Genomic DNA, 13,358 nt, shown 5'->3' on the forward strand with positions numbered 1-13,358 from the left:
TTCAGATCCTTTACTTAAGTAAATGTAGTACACAAGTACAAATACTAAAACAGTTCTGCGTTGATAATGCTTCTTAAGTAAAAGTATGGAAGGATAATCAGGAAAATGTACTTTAAGTATTAAAAGTAAAATTACTCATATTATTAGACCATTACTACTGATGCATTGATGTGTACGCAGCATTTTATGTTTGCAGTTGGATCAGGTGCAGCAATTTTTAAAAAACTTTTATTTAAGGCTGCAACTAATGACTGGATTAATCTGTTGATTATTAATTGATTGTTTGGTTTGAAAAACTTCAGAAAATAGTGAGGAATGCCAATCAAGCTTTCAAAGTTAATCCTTACTTAGAGAAGCTGGAGCAGTGTAACATTGTGGCATTGGTTTCTTTATTTGATTAACAGGTTATTAAAATAGTTTAATCTTACGTTTGTTCATAGCTGTCAAAAAGAATCTTGTGGATTAAAAGTGCATTATTTACCCCTGAAATGTAGTGGAGCATTAAGATGCTGAAAGTAAAGTACATTGTGTACGTAAGTACTTTACTTGAGAAATCGTTTTCTTCTTTGTTGCTTCTCTTTAGGACTGCAAGAAGAATGTCATTTTAACCGAAGAGTTACATGAATTAGGACCCCTGTATCTGATTGAAAACTGGAAATGTTCTCGCCTGTACTATGTTGTAGTATGAGAACTAAAGATAAAAGGTGACGCCAGTGTGAACCACACCTTGACAATTTCTAAAAACCATTGACGTAAAGAGGCGATGATATTCGTTTTCTACACAATGCAGCTTGGTTTAATAGTGGCGTCACCCTTTTCCTGATAACACAGATAAAATCCAGATTTACATTTTGGATATCGTCACACAAAAGGCTTTTGGCCCTATAAGGTATAGCCCTATAGGTATGTGCGTATAAGTTATTACACTGAACTGAAGAAGACCTTCAGTTGACCTGCTAGGATATTCAGTATCAGCTGTGTCTAGGAGTAAAGCTTCCTCTTTGTCTCTCGCTGTGTGTTATCTGGAACTCAGAAGACTTTTATTATTTCAGCCTTCACCAAAGGGAGCCGGCAGGAGTACACCTCGACAGACCCCAGCTTCACTATGAGGAGGAAGATGGAGCACTTGAGAGAGGAAATCGAACAGATAGGACTCTTGCGGCAGGTCAGAAGCTTCACAGCTTGTTTCTGCCTTTGCATTTTGCACAAAGCATTTAGTCATTCAAGTAAAAAGACATCCTGATCCTGCTTTTGTTCCATTTGTTTATACTTGTACACAATTGGTTTCTAAGAGGTTGAGTCACACTGTACTGTGTATGACTCCTATCACTGACACGTCTTGTGTGTTTTTTCTCAACTTTCATGCATGCACCTCATCCCCTCATGGCTGATGCTAATTTCTCAAGTACAAGAGCTGCCCTTTGGAAACTACCCACTTCCTGTTACAGTTTTTATAGTAGTAGTATTTCTGATTTGTAGTCGTGCTACATTTCTAGTACTTTTTAGTATTGTAAGACGAGTAGTTTGTTTTAGTAGTAATAGAGGTATTTTCTTTTTGCATTCATAGTAGTAGTAGTTTATGTGTAGTGCTTAACTCTTTAAAGTAGTGCTATTTTATGAGTAGCAGTAAAAACCTGCTGCTCATTATTTAGCACGAATTGAAAGAAGCCTTGTTCGGCCGCCAAGTCTTCTTTTAGAGCAGTTGGACATTTTTTTTAAATAGCTTATTATTTTCTGTTTAGAGAATGACAGCATTTTTTTCAGAACTGTTCTTGTGTGAAGAGGCACACTTCCATGTCTAATGTGTTGAAGGAATATTCTTCAAGCACAATATGTGCTTAAACCCGTCTGGAACAGATGACTCACCACTTTGATTCCCTTTTACTGTACATTGTTTGAGGCACCAAACTTTGTAATTATTACAAGGTGCACTGTGGATTCCCTTGTAAACAAACAAGTTGTGTTTACATTCAGTAGTACTTGCCAACACTTGTTGTGTGTATCCCTGCGGTTGTTTTTTTCTTTTCTTTTTTATAACTGATTACTGTAGGGCTTTTTTTTGATTGTATGGACCCAGTAGTGGAGTTGAAAGGCTGCCCCCTATTTATTTGGAGCATGAGGCCAGGTATTACACATTGCACCTTTAGGACCAGGATGGTCACACCATAAAAACAAAAGTGAAGGCAATCTGACCTCCTAAACTGGATTGTACAAAACAAAACAAAGGTGAGAGCAGCAGCAAGATAGAGACTGTCAGACACACCTAAACTACGGGGAAAGTGTCCTTGGCTTAAAACCAAGGCAAGGCAAGCAATGGAAGGGAAACAGTTTGAGGATAAGATCGACTCAGATTGTGTAGAAGAACAAGAACAGAGACATACGTCTGACACATATGAGATAACAAAGTAAATGTCAGGTCCTTCAACCTTTGTGGCTTCATGACCTCTGAAATAAAGCAAGCTTTAATAAACAAAGCTGAATACTACAAGATTTACACATTTTTGTGACTAAAAAACAGTAGTTACAGAGTGTTTTACAGATGGAAGAAAAGTAGTGGATAATAGAGACACATTGGACACGTAAAACAACACAAAGCAGGAGGCGGTTTCAAAGCCGAGAAGCAACAACAGCAAGAAGCAGGCATAATAGAACAGACATTCACTTTACTGGGAAACCCACCACTGACTTCTTTCACAATGTAGTTGGGGCACCATCTATGTTGACTTTGTCATTTCATTTCCATTTTCTGAACATTTCGAGGCCTTCTTGTCCATGTTGGATTGAAAGTCTTGACCCTTGACCTTGAGCAAGAAGTAAAATCTTGAGTCTTGAGTGAATGAACTTTCTATCTCAATAAAATCATTGTCACAGCTGGTGAGAGATTACACTACTTTCTATTCTCATGAAAGTCTTCTGAATGGAAACTGTAATTGAGGTCATATTTTCACAAAAGAAGCAGCATTCATGGACAAGAGTGTCACATTTCGAAACACCATTAAGCAATGTTGAGAGCAGAATAACAGCTTGTTCTCCCACTTTTCGGAGAAAGCAAGTAAAGCGTTTCAAAGACCATTAACTCCAATAAAATTCTCACATCCTTTTCCTGCTTTTCATGGTTTTATAGTCAAATTAGTTTTAAAGTTCTAAGAACCACCAAACATCTCCCATATTGATTCAGTTGCTAGTCTTTTTGTTGAGCTGACATCATGCCATTTAACTAATACTTCCTCACATAGTATAGCATTCCTCCTGTGCGAAGACTTCACAACTAGAGTATCAAAAAGTGTAATCTATTCAACTAATAATAATTTCTTTAATAATCAAAGAAGGAGCAAATAAATCTTTATTTTTGTGGCATTTACACCTTTATTTGACAGAGGAAAGCGTATAAATGAGAGAGAGAGAGAGAGAGAGAGAGAGAGAGGGTGAGAGAGAGAGAGAGAGGGTGAGAGAGAGAGAGAGAGAGAGGGTGAGAGAGAGAGAGAGAGAGGAGAGAGAGAGGGGGAGAAGAGAGAGAGGAGAGAGGGAGGGAGATCTTTTTCTCTCCTGGGGGGATCTAGAGGCGGGAGAGCTCGCGCTCCTCTCTTCTCGAGGGCGGAGCGCAGAGAGTGAGGATCGGGGGGGCGCTCTTCTTTCGCTCTTTCTTTCTCGAGTCTCGACTCTTTTCGGGCCTCTCCGCTCTCTCGCGCTATCTCTCTCTCTCTCTCTCTCTTCTTTCTCCTTTCTTTCTCTCTCTCTCTCTTTATTTCCTTTCTCTTTTTTCTCCTCTCCTCTTTCTTCTCGCTCTTTTTTTCTCTCTTTCTAGTCTCTCTTCTCTCTTTCGTCTCTCTCTCTCTCTCTCTCTTTTTTCTCTTTCCTCTCTTCTCTCTCTTTCTCTCTCTCTCTCTCTCTCTCTCTCTCTTTCTCTCTCTCTTTTCTCTCTCTCTTTCTTTTCGCTCTCTTCTCTCTCTCTCTCTCCTCTCTCTCTTCTCTCTCTCTCTTTCTTTCTCTTCTTCTCTTTCTCTCTCTCTTCTCTTTCTCTCTCTTTCTCTCTCTCTTCTCTCTCTCTCTCTCTCTCTTCTCTCTCTGAGGGAGAATGACATTCAACAAAAGCCCCAAGACCAGAACCAAAACTGGGTCATAGCAGTTATATGGCAACGTAACCACTCGTCCACCAAGTTTATATGATCACATAAACAGTTTTTCTCATATAGTAGAGAATTGTTTTTGTAAACTTGCCTCAATGTAACTAACTCTCATAGTGCAGTGCAGGCCTGGACAATCTCCTCAGCTCATTAGCTGGTCGCACCTACGTGCACCTTTTGCTGTGTCTCAGCGTGACCATGCTGGTAAATAAAGAACAAAAGTGTCTGAAGAGGAGACACAACTCAGTGTGAATAATACAGAATACAGTGCATATTTACAATATGAATTCAGTGATGTCATGAGGTCATTGTTATTGTGTTTGCAGAACATTGAGTGCAGACTGAAGGTGTTGCTCCCAGACGACGTGGGAGCTGCTCTGATGGACGGGGTTGTCCTTTGCCATTTAGCCAATCACATTTGTCCTCGGTCTGTCGCCAGCATCCATGTGCCGTCTCCCGCAGTGGTAAGCTCACCGAAACTCCTAAAAGGATTCTTTACATCAGAAATGACAAATGCCACTTTGTGATAATACATTAGCTTTCTCACTTGATGTAGTTAATATTTGGGAGTAATTATTTGCATTGTTGTCTATCTACATAACCGAACAGCTTTTGAAAAGTTTTTGTGTGTTCTGCCTTTAATTTCTAACATAATTGATATTCCGGCCTCCAGCCAAAGCTTAGCATGGCTAAATGCCGTAGGAATGTGGAGAACTTCTTGGATGCCTGTAAGAAGCTGGGTGTCACACAGGTAATGCTATTATAATATTATTATGATATATTTGAAAACATGTAAAAATGTATTAGCTTTACTTTATGTTTTTGTTAACAATACTACATATCTGCAAGTTGATTTTCAGCCTTTTAAATTTCAATTTCAAAGTCAAGTATTCAGTTACATAGAATATTTAACTCCATACAGCCTTTTTTTTGCCTCCATAGTTTTTTTAATGTTATTTTCCCAGAGAATTTCTGCCTTCACCCAAAGACAATGGAGGTCAATGATATTTGATTTATGGTGCTGGTGCACAAATCTCAGGGACAAACATCTCAAACCACTGCACCAAAACTATCTAAAAGAGATAATGTTTTTAGTTTGTTCTTGGTGTAGTTAAAAAAACAAATAAATAAAAGCAGTAACATAAACAGCAATAAAAACAAAAGGCACTGGTTATATAAAATGTACTCAATTTAAAATGTAAAAAGTTGAAAACTTACAGAGGTATATTTTATAAATATAAATGATGATATTGTGTGCGTGCGTATAAACGAGGAGACGGTACACAAGCTGTCAAGTCAAAACGTTTACTTCCCAACAACAACAACAGTGATACAGCGGCAGTAGTAAATAATCCCTCCACAACAGTCACCACAGGTGAATTTATATTCACCGGTGCATTTCTCACTTCCGCTAACTCCCCCCATTACCCAGAAAGCTCCTCGGTCTTATAGGAGACGTACCCCCTCTCTTGTGTTCCGGGTATGTCTATGTCCCAAGTGGTTCACCACAATATGTAAATTAATGAAGCAAAGTGCTGTTACTGTGAAGAAAGTCTCACAAATGTGCTTCAGTCAGCCACAAATCTCCTTGAGAAAGATCCAGGATTGTTCCAGAAAAACAGTTTTAATGACTCATCTATTTAATTAAATATATCACACCCAGATAATCCATGAGGATAATAGATCACATGAATCTCAGAGATGAATAATTTAAAAGCTGAGCAGATGGAAAATCCTAATTATCTGCAATGGTTAGATACCACTTTCTTTCCGCTGAGTGTAACTGCCGTCTCTCTGCCGACTCAGGACAAGCTGTGTCTGCCCCATCACATCCTAGAAGAGCGCGGTCTGGTGAAGGTGGGTATAACTATCCAGGCTCTGTTGGATCTGCCTGCGTCAAAGCCCACACAACTGTCAGCTGTTTGACACAAGCCTGAATGCTGCGTCCATCCCGCAGTCATCCAGCCAACCCCTCTCCCCAGCCCGAACCCACTCCCCATCGCCAGGGACCAGAGAGCCCCCCGGGGCGAGGACCCAGTGGCTCGTGGGCCTTTGGGAGTCTGCTTCTGCCTGACTGAAACAGGAGACAGGAGGGAGAAATACCTCTGTCTCTTATATGATGTCAGCCGCCACCCTGCTTCCTGTCCATCACAATTCCACTTGTGTCCTGTTCCTAGTTACTGGGGTCATCCTGTACATGTGTGGACTAGCAATGTGTGTTTCCTGAGCTGCACAGCTTGGACTTGTCGAGGAGAGACGGAAAAGACAATTGGTCTATATGAAGACATATACGTACCTCTCAACATGCTCGGTAATTTTTGAGCCTGCAAGTGCCAGTAATTAACATTTCCATGCGTGAGGAAGACATTGGCAGTGAGGAGATGACAGACATGTGACTCACTCTTTCACTAAAGAGACCTAAGTTGCACGCTGGCCTCGCAGCAACAAACCACTCACTGCCCTCAAGGGGTTCTTACTGTTTTTCTTTTTTTTGTGGAATTTCTTTTCTCCATGAATAATATATTTTTTAATTTATTTGTACTGTATGTACTTTCTGATACAATTCTGTTTTTTTTCTTTTTTTTTACATCAGGTCCCTACTGTATCTGCTTTTCAGCTGCCAAATCTGATTCATAAATTGTGTTGATTTATCAGAGCAAGGCGTGCCTCGTGAGTCATGCTCCAGTAGAAATTCTTCCCATTTCCCCTCAAACTCTGGTGTGGTTTCGACATATTTAAACTACTGTACAAATTAATACTTAAAAAAAACAAAATACAAACATGCATGCTATGACATTTGACCACTGTGAGAACATGTGCCTGGCTGTGGCCAAAAGCACGACGGTCCTGTTTTGTAGCATTTTTTCATTGTACATGCAATGTTTTCCGAAAAATATTCTGTATTCCAACTTTTCTAAAGCTTTTATACTTTCTTTCCAGTCATTACCAATCAACATTGTTGTGGAGTTCAGAGCATGTGTTTGCCATATTACATATAAAGCAGTTAGGAATGTATTGCTTTGCATAGAGTGGCCAGTCATTCTGAAAACTCTCCACACATGGCACGCTCTTATTTCACTGCCAGGCCACCTTGCTGTAATGTACTTTCTGATACAATTCTCATTTCAGGGAAATTAAATTATTTATGTATTTATTCTTTTGTTTTATATTTATATGCTGTTGCTTTGTGTGTCTTAACACTGACTGCCAGTTCAGGTGCAGTGCAGCCGAACATTTAGATCTCGCGTTTGTCTTCTGCGTGCTGCGGATCAACTTAAAAGAGAAGGCGATTGGTTTATTTGACATAAAGTGTGAATAATTGCCTGTTTAAGAGAAGCTGATTCATCTGTATTGACCTTTATCAGTGACACGTTGATATGACATGAATAACATGACCTCTGGCTTGTTAGTTCAGCTACTGCAGCCTGTAGTTGACACAAAATCCCATGTTTACAACAGAAACAAGTAGGCAAGGTGGTTAGAGCAGAGTTTTACTGTCCAGTGAAGACATAGCTAATCATTATGCAAAAAGTGCTATACTATTAGTTTGTGTAGCTGAAACATCTCGGAGAACAACAGTACTTAATGCCAATTCAACACCTTGAAAGTACACAAGTATAATCATGTGAAACAGCATTGTAACATCTAAAAACATGACATATTGTGCCTTAAAGGAGGGGTGTTGGATGTTCTGCAGTCTTATGTAATTACACTATTAATTTCATTAAATGCACCTGTTTTTTTTTCTTCCATCTTGTAAAAATACATGATTTATAGTTTTCTGTCCCTGTATTTCTTTTGCTTTGCTTTAGTGGATTTTCTGCTGATGAGCTACAGCTCTGATTGGCTGCCATTAAGTTAGCGCTTAATGTTAAACAACTCCATGGTCTACAATTCATAGACAACCAAACTCTGAGAGGCAATACTTCAGTTTTAATTCACAGACTCTGGCATGACAAGCACGTGTCAACTTTTCACTGTCATCTTTTATCACCTCATTGTATAAACGTCACCTGTACATCACATTTCCTCGTTGAATACTGTTCCTGAGAATTTCTGCTTTCTCGGAACTCGGAACTCGGAACACAACTGTTCTGGATTTACTTTTGATCAAAATGAAGCTCTTGTTTATATTTTTCTCGGAAATGTTGAATGACATTTGTACCTTCAATTTCCAAGGAGCAGATACCATAGAGCAGGGGTTGGGAATCTATGGCTTTTTCGATGACACAATATGGCTTGCAGACAAATTGAACTCACATTTTTAGTAATTAAGTAATAAATAATTATACTGTGTCATTTTAAAGTAAAACTTTTAGCAGCGGATTATTTTTTTAGTTCTCCCCTCTCCCTTCCTCCGCCCTTTCTCTGACTGTGGGTGTGTGCGCACATGTATGTGTCGGCAGTGAAGCCCCGCCCTTCGCGAAACCGAGCAGAGGAGAAACTGCACAAAGCAAACAGCTGGTGTCAAAACTCAATCACAGAGAGGGCCAACATTAAAAACTGGGACTACGTCGAGGGCCAAACACGGTCCACATTTATTGAACAGGGTACACATATTGGATAAAGTGCGAAAAGATATGGAACATATTTAAGTCAACTGCAAACTCTTTGCTGAGTAGTTCAATTTTAATTTCTGAGCTGCAAAGTCGGCAAATGCTCTCAGTTGATCAGCAGAATCAGTCGGGAACAAGCGGTGGAGATGTTTGTCAGTGTTTGGAAACACGTAGTGACCAAAGTTTCCTTCTGCATCCGAGTCTCCCACAGGCAGCTCGGCTTGGAACGCTCTCACTGCATCATACATGTCTGTGATCACACGTCCCTGAAGCTGCAGGTTTAACAGTGAGATGCTTCGTTATGTCGCACATAAAGGCCAGCTCACATCGTCCCAGAGATCTGTGGTTTGTTTCTCTCTGCTTTCCAAAACTGGCAGATTTCCTCACGCAACTCGAAAAATCTATTCAGCACTTTCCCTCGACTCAGCCATCGCACCGCCATGTTCAGAAAAGACTTAAATGACTCTTATAAAGTTTCCTGTCTGTGTTACGGTGCTTATTACATGTTCCATCTCCAGAGCTTTACAACACAGAGGTTCCTGGTGTATGATGCAGTGATACACCATCAGCTGCATCTTCTGCCGCATCCTGCCCACCAATCCACTCTTTTCACCACATCGCAGGATCTTCATCTGTCGTCAGTCCCGTCCGTTTGTCCCGGGACAGTTTCATTTCTCACACATTTAGTTACTTCCTCAAATATGTATTTCCCCATGGTTGTGCCATGCATTGATTTAATTACTAAAACCGACGGGCCAGTTATGATCGACATATGATATTTTCTCGCGGCCGGATATAATTGCTTTGAGTTTGACACCCGTGCAGTAAACACTGAAACGTGCTCATAAATGAGATAAATAACATAAGCGTTTAGTTTATTTAATAAAAGAGCACCTGTTCAATGAAACACTGATAGCGCTTTTAGTACTCGGAGACGTGTTAAACTTAAAAATGCACGCATAAAGTTGCATACAATTTTATTAAATACATGGCTCTCAATGAAATACATAAAATAATATTTGGCTTTTATAGCTCTCCCAGCCAAAAGGTTTTGCAATCCCTTATCTATATGACATAGAGATATGAAACAATACAGGCCTTACAGTTTAACAGACCTTGAGTCTAAAATATGCACCGTATCACTTTCAGCATAAAGTACAAGGTGTTCTTTTCCAAGATGCTTGGCTACATGCAATCTCTCAAAATCAACCTGCCTCTGGAAATACTCTGTCCATTACACTCTTTGCTGCTGCTGCTTGCTGCTGCTTGCCGCTGCTGCTGCTGCATACAGGTCATCTTTTATGCCCACCATATATTTATCAAGCAAGTTTTAAAAGGTGGACACACATCTATAAAGTGTGCAACAGTAGGCTGCATCTTCCAACAGGTTTATTTATAATAAGTGGTTATTGGTGTGGGATTAAAGTAGATTATGTGATTTGTATGGCAATGTAGAGTTTGCAAAACCAGTTTGAAAGTCTCTCTCCTTTTTACGTTATTTAATAGGGAAATGTTCACGCTGTGTTTCCATAAACAGTGTTTATGTGTTGAAGTGGAATCCAATCGAAAAGGTAATTATTTAGGGCCAGTATGAACTTGATGCTATTGGCTTATATCTCACTCAATGGAATGTGTGTAAAACAGACTTGACATTTCTTTTAACCTATCCTTTAAAAATGTTTGCCCTGTTCGGAGGACTCATGCCTCCACTGATCAAGAGTAATAGCTGATTGTCATTTTAAACATTTTAGAATGTGTGTGTTATCATCTGTGGACATAGTGTTTTACCACAAGAACAGCTCTATCCAGTTCTTTCTTTTTTGTTTATTCTGCTGTACATATCCAACTAGTAAAGACTAGATTTCCTGCCAGATATTTAACGAGGCATGGGAGCAGTTTAGAGTGCTTCTGAGGATTTAACACTTTGTCTCATCCAAAGAAAACAGTGAGTCATGTCTAAATACTACACTGCCAAGAAAATCTGAACGTATGTATATAAGCTTTTTGTATTTTAAAACCAGTCAAATGCATGCAAGAATACCGAATGGCTGAAGCTGAACCTCTGTACATATCATCTGTATAAATTCCAGGGATTTCTTAAAAAAACAAAACAAACGTGGTCAAGATAAAATAAAGTCAAATTCTTTGCAGCTCAGTCTGTCTTGTCTTTACATGCATCCATCTTTGGACATTTTTGTAGTTATATGAAACTCACAATGCAATACAATAGCTTAAACTAAGCCAAACCGATTAAAAAATGTTATTAACCAAGGTGCAGTCAACACAGATGGGTTTTCAGTCTGTGACGGTGTGAAGATGTGAAGACTTTCTGCTGACCTGATATCATTGGGGAGCTCGTTCTACCATTTTTGGAGCCAGGATAGATAACAGGCAGTTTTTTGTTGAGGGGTATCTGGGTCCCACTCGCAGTAAGGGAGTAGCGAGCAGATTGGCCAATGCAGAGCGAAGTCATGACATAATGAAAAACAAGAACATCAGTCATAAGCCTATACATCATAAATAAGGTATCCAGCTATTCCTGGCATACACTTTTTATACTGACATTGTAAAACCACTTTGTGTGATGCATCTCTCTTCCCCCTCCTCAGCCTCTTCCTGCAGTCTCTCTGCTGCCCAGCTCCTCTGTCCCTATGTCTGAGCTTGTTCCAGTCTCCCAGTCAGATCTGGTTCATGTCTCCCAGTATTCTCTCAATCTGCTTCTCATGGCCTTCTAGGTTTCCAGCTTGACATCTCTGTAATAACATTCGTTTGCCTCCCTGAACCTGATTGAATCCTCAGTCTGTCTTTTCCATCCCTGTGCCAAAGTGTTATCGCTCTATCAGCGCTTCATCTGTTCTGTTATTCTCGTTCTAAGCATGAATGTTTACAGTAATTTACTGTATCAACAGAAGACTTCAGACATGTAATCATGTAGAGGTTAATGCTGTTATTTCTGATGTTATTCTTTCATAATGTGAGTACTGGCAGGGAAGAAAGATATATTGCGTGTAGCCATTTTGATGGGTTGAGGCACGCAGGAACTATGTTCTTGGACACTAAATTTAGGGCTATGTTATGCTATCGATGCTCCACTTTTTGATGGCTACACTGCGCTCTGATTTTGGGATAAGGTCTGAATGTCTGATTAAACTGTATAGTTTTCATTCCACTCAGTTCATACTTATTTTGCCACACAGTTGAAGTGTAAACTGCCATTTTAACCTAAAAAATAAATTGCTGCAGCTGTAAAGTTGATCCAGTCGTAATACCATAATCCCATTGTTTCAAGGTTGGACTTAACCAGTTACAGGGTAGTGGTAATGAGGTTTCAATAGCGTATCAGTACAGTACTTGAACAAACAGATACACACAGACTCACACATGCTAACAATCATGGGTTCCTGGGAAGAGCCGCAGGGCTTTACCAGAGGAGGGACAGGAAACAAGTCCTGGAGTCTGAACAGGCAGGACTACAAGGGAAATTAAGAACAGGATGAGTTCTGGAGAACAGGCAACAAGAACTTAAAGGTGCAATGTGTGACATATGCCAGAATTTAGACTTAAACTATTAAAAAAATTAACTAACATTATCAACAGAATGTGAAGAGGTAACAATGTTGACATTATGTCAAAGACATCTATGTGTTGTGTTGCAGAGATATCTACTGATATTAGCAATCTAACTGACTAGTGCCGCTTTATTTGTAAAGGCTCAATTTCAGAGATGAAGTGCAGCGAGAGTGGCTCTGCTCTGTCTGAAGTGCACCTGTAGGAAATCACACACACACACACGCACACACACACACACACACACACACACACACACACACACACACACACACACACACACACACCATGAAATACCATGACACCTACTCATATTTTCCATTATTTGTCTTCATCACATTACCTGGAAAAATACAAAAGCTGTGAATAAATATTGTCAGGTAAACACTCTTTGCTCCAGCTGGCAGCTGATGCATTAACATGTATATGTATTTATCATCATCGATGTTTCATGAGGAGGGACAGCTTTCTGCACTGCATCCATAGACTGATTCAGACTCTAAAGTGGAACGCAACGCACAGCATGAACTCCTTAGCATTGACCCACTTGCACCTAAACTTTAGCCCATGAAATATTTTTTGCGGGGTTTTTGGAATAAGCATTGTTTGGCACTGATGTGGTGCAGGGCAAAAGTTAAAGTTCAAAAACTCCTCTACCATGGCAGCGATCCAGGTTCAACACCTAACAGTGGAGGGGAAGTCAGTGAGGAATCATGTCCTTGTTTCTGCTGGTGACTGATTGTCTGGATACCTCAGGGAGTGGTTGGCTGTTGCCCAGGTGATGATTTACACTGTATGTATCAAATGAAGCATATTTTTATATGTAGGCCTACTGTTGCGATGGCAACAATGCAACAGTTACAAATAACTGTACCTTTCACATGTTGGGGAAAACACAGGTAAAAGAAAGATTTTCACAAATTGCACGTAGAAAAGGTTTGTTTCACTGACCTCATTGTAGTTTCACATTTTAAATCTGTAGCGTCACTGACTACTGCACATGTGCATAGTTTTAGTAAGTGTTATTTAAATCATTTAATAAGACTTTCAGCTTTGTAATTGCTGAATTTAAGATAAGACAATATTTTCTCATAATTTTGAATATGGTTTG

General features: G+C 39.7%; 1 protein-coding gene across 3 annotated transcripts in view; it reads left to right on the top strand.

Moving 5' to 3' along the window:
- lrch2 (leucine-rich repeats and calponin homology (CH) domain containing 2) overlaps positions 1–7,903 on the top strand; it is a 31,245-nt gene extending 23,342 nt beyond the window's left edge. For all 3 annotated transcript variants that reach the window (XM_029448899.1, XM_029448897.1, XM_029448898.1), the window contains exons 18-21: positions 1,053–1,165; positions 4,451–4,588; positions 4,798–4,875; positions 5,931–7,903. In XM_029448899.1, the coding sequence (XP_029304759.1) occupies positions 1,053–1,165; positions 4,451–4,588; positions 4,798–4,875; positions 5,931–6,050 (449 nt within the window). In that variant the 3' untranslated portion in view covers positions 6,051–7,903. The remainder of the gene's footprint in view (positions 1–1,052; positions 1,166–4,450; positions 4,589–4,797; positions 4,876–5,930) is intronic.
- The last annotated feature ends 5,455 nt before the right edge of the window (positions 7,904–13,358 follow it).

Source organism: Cottoperca gobio, chromosome 14 (assembly GCF_900634415.1).
Source record: "Cottoperca gobio chromosome 14, fCotGob3.1, whole genome shotgun sequence".
Classification (NCBI taxonomy): Eukaryota; Metazoa; Chordata; class Actinopteri; order Perciformes; family Bovichtidae; genus Cottoperca; species Cottoperca gobio.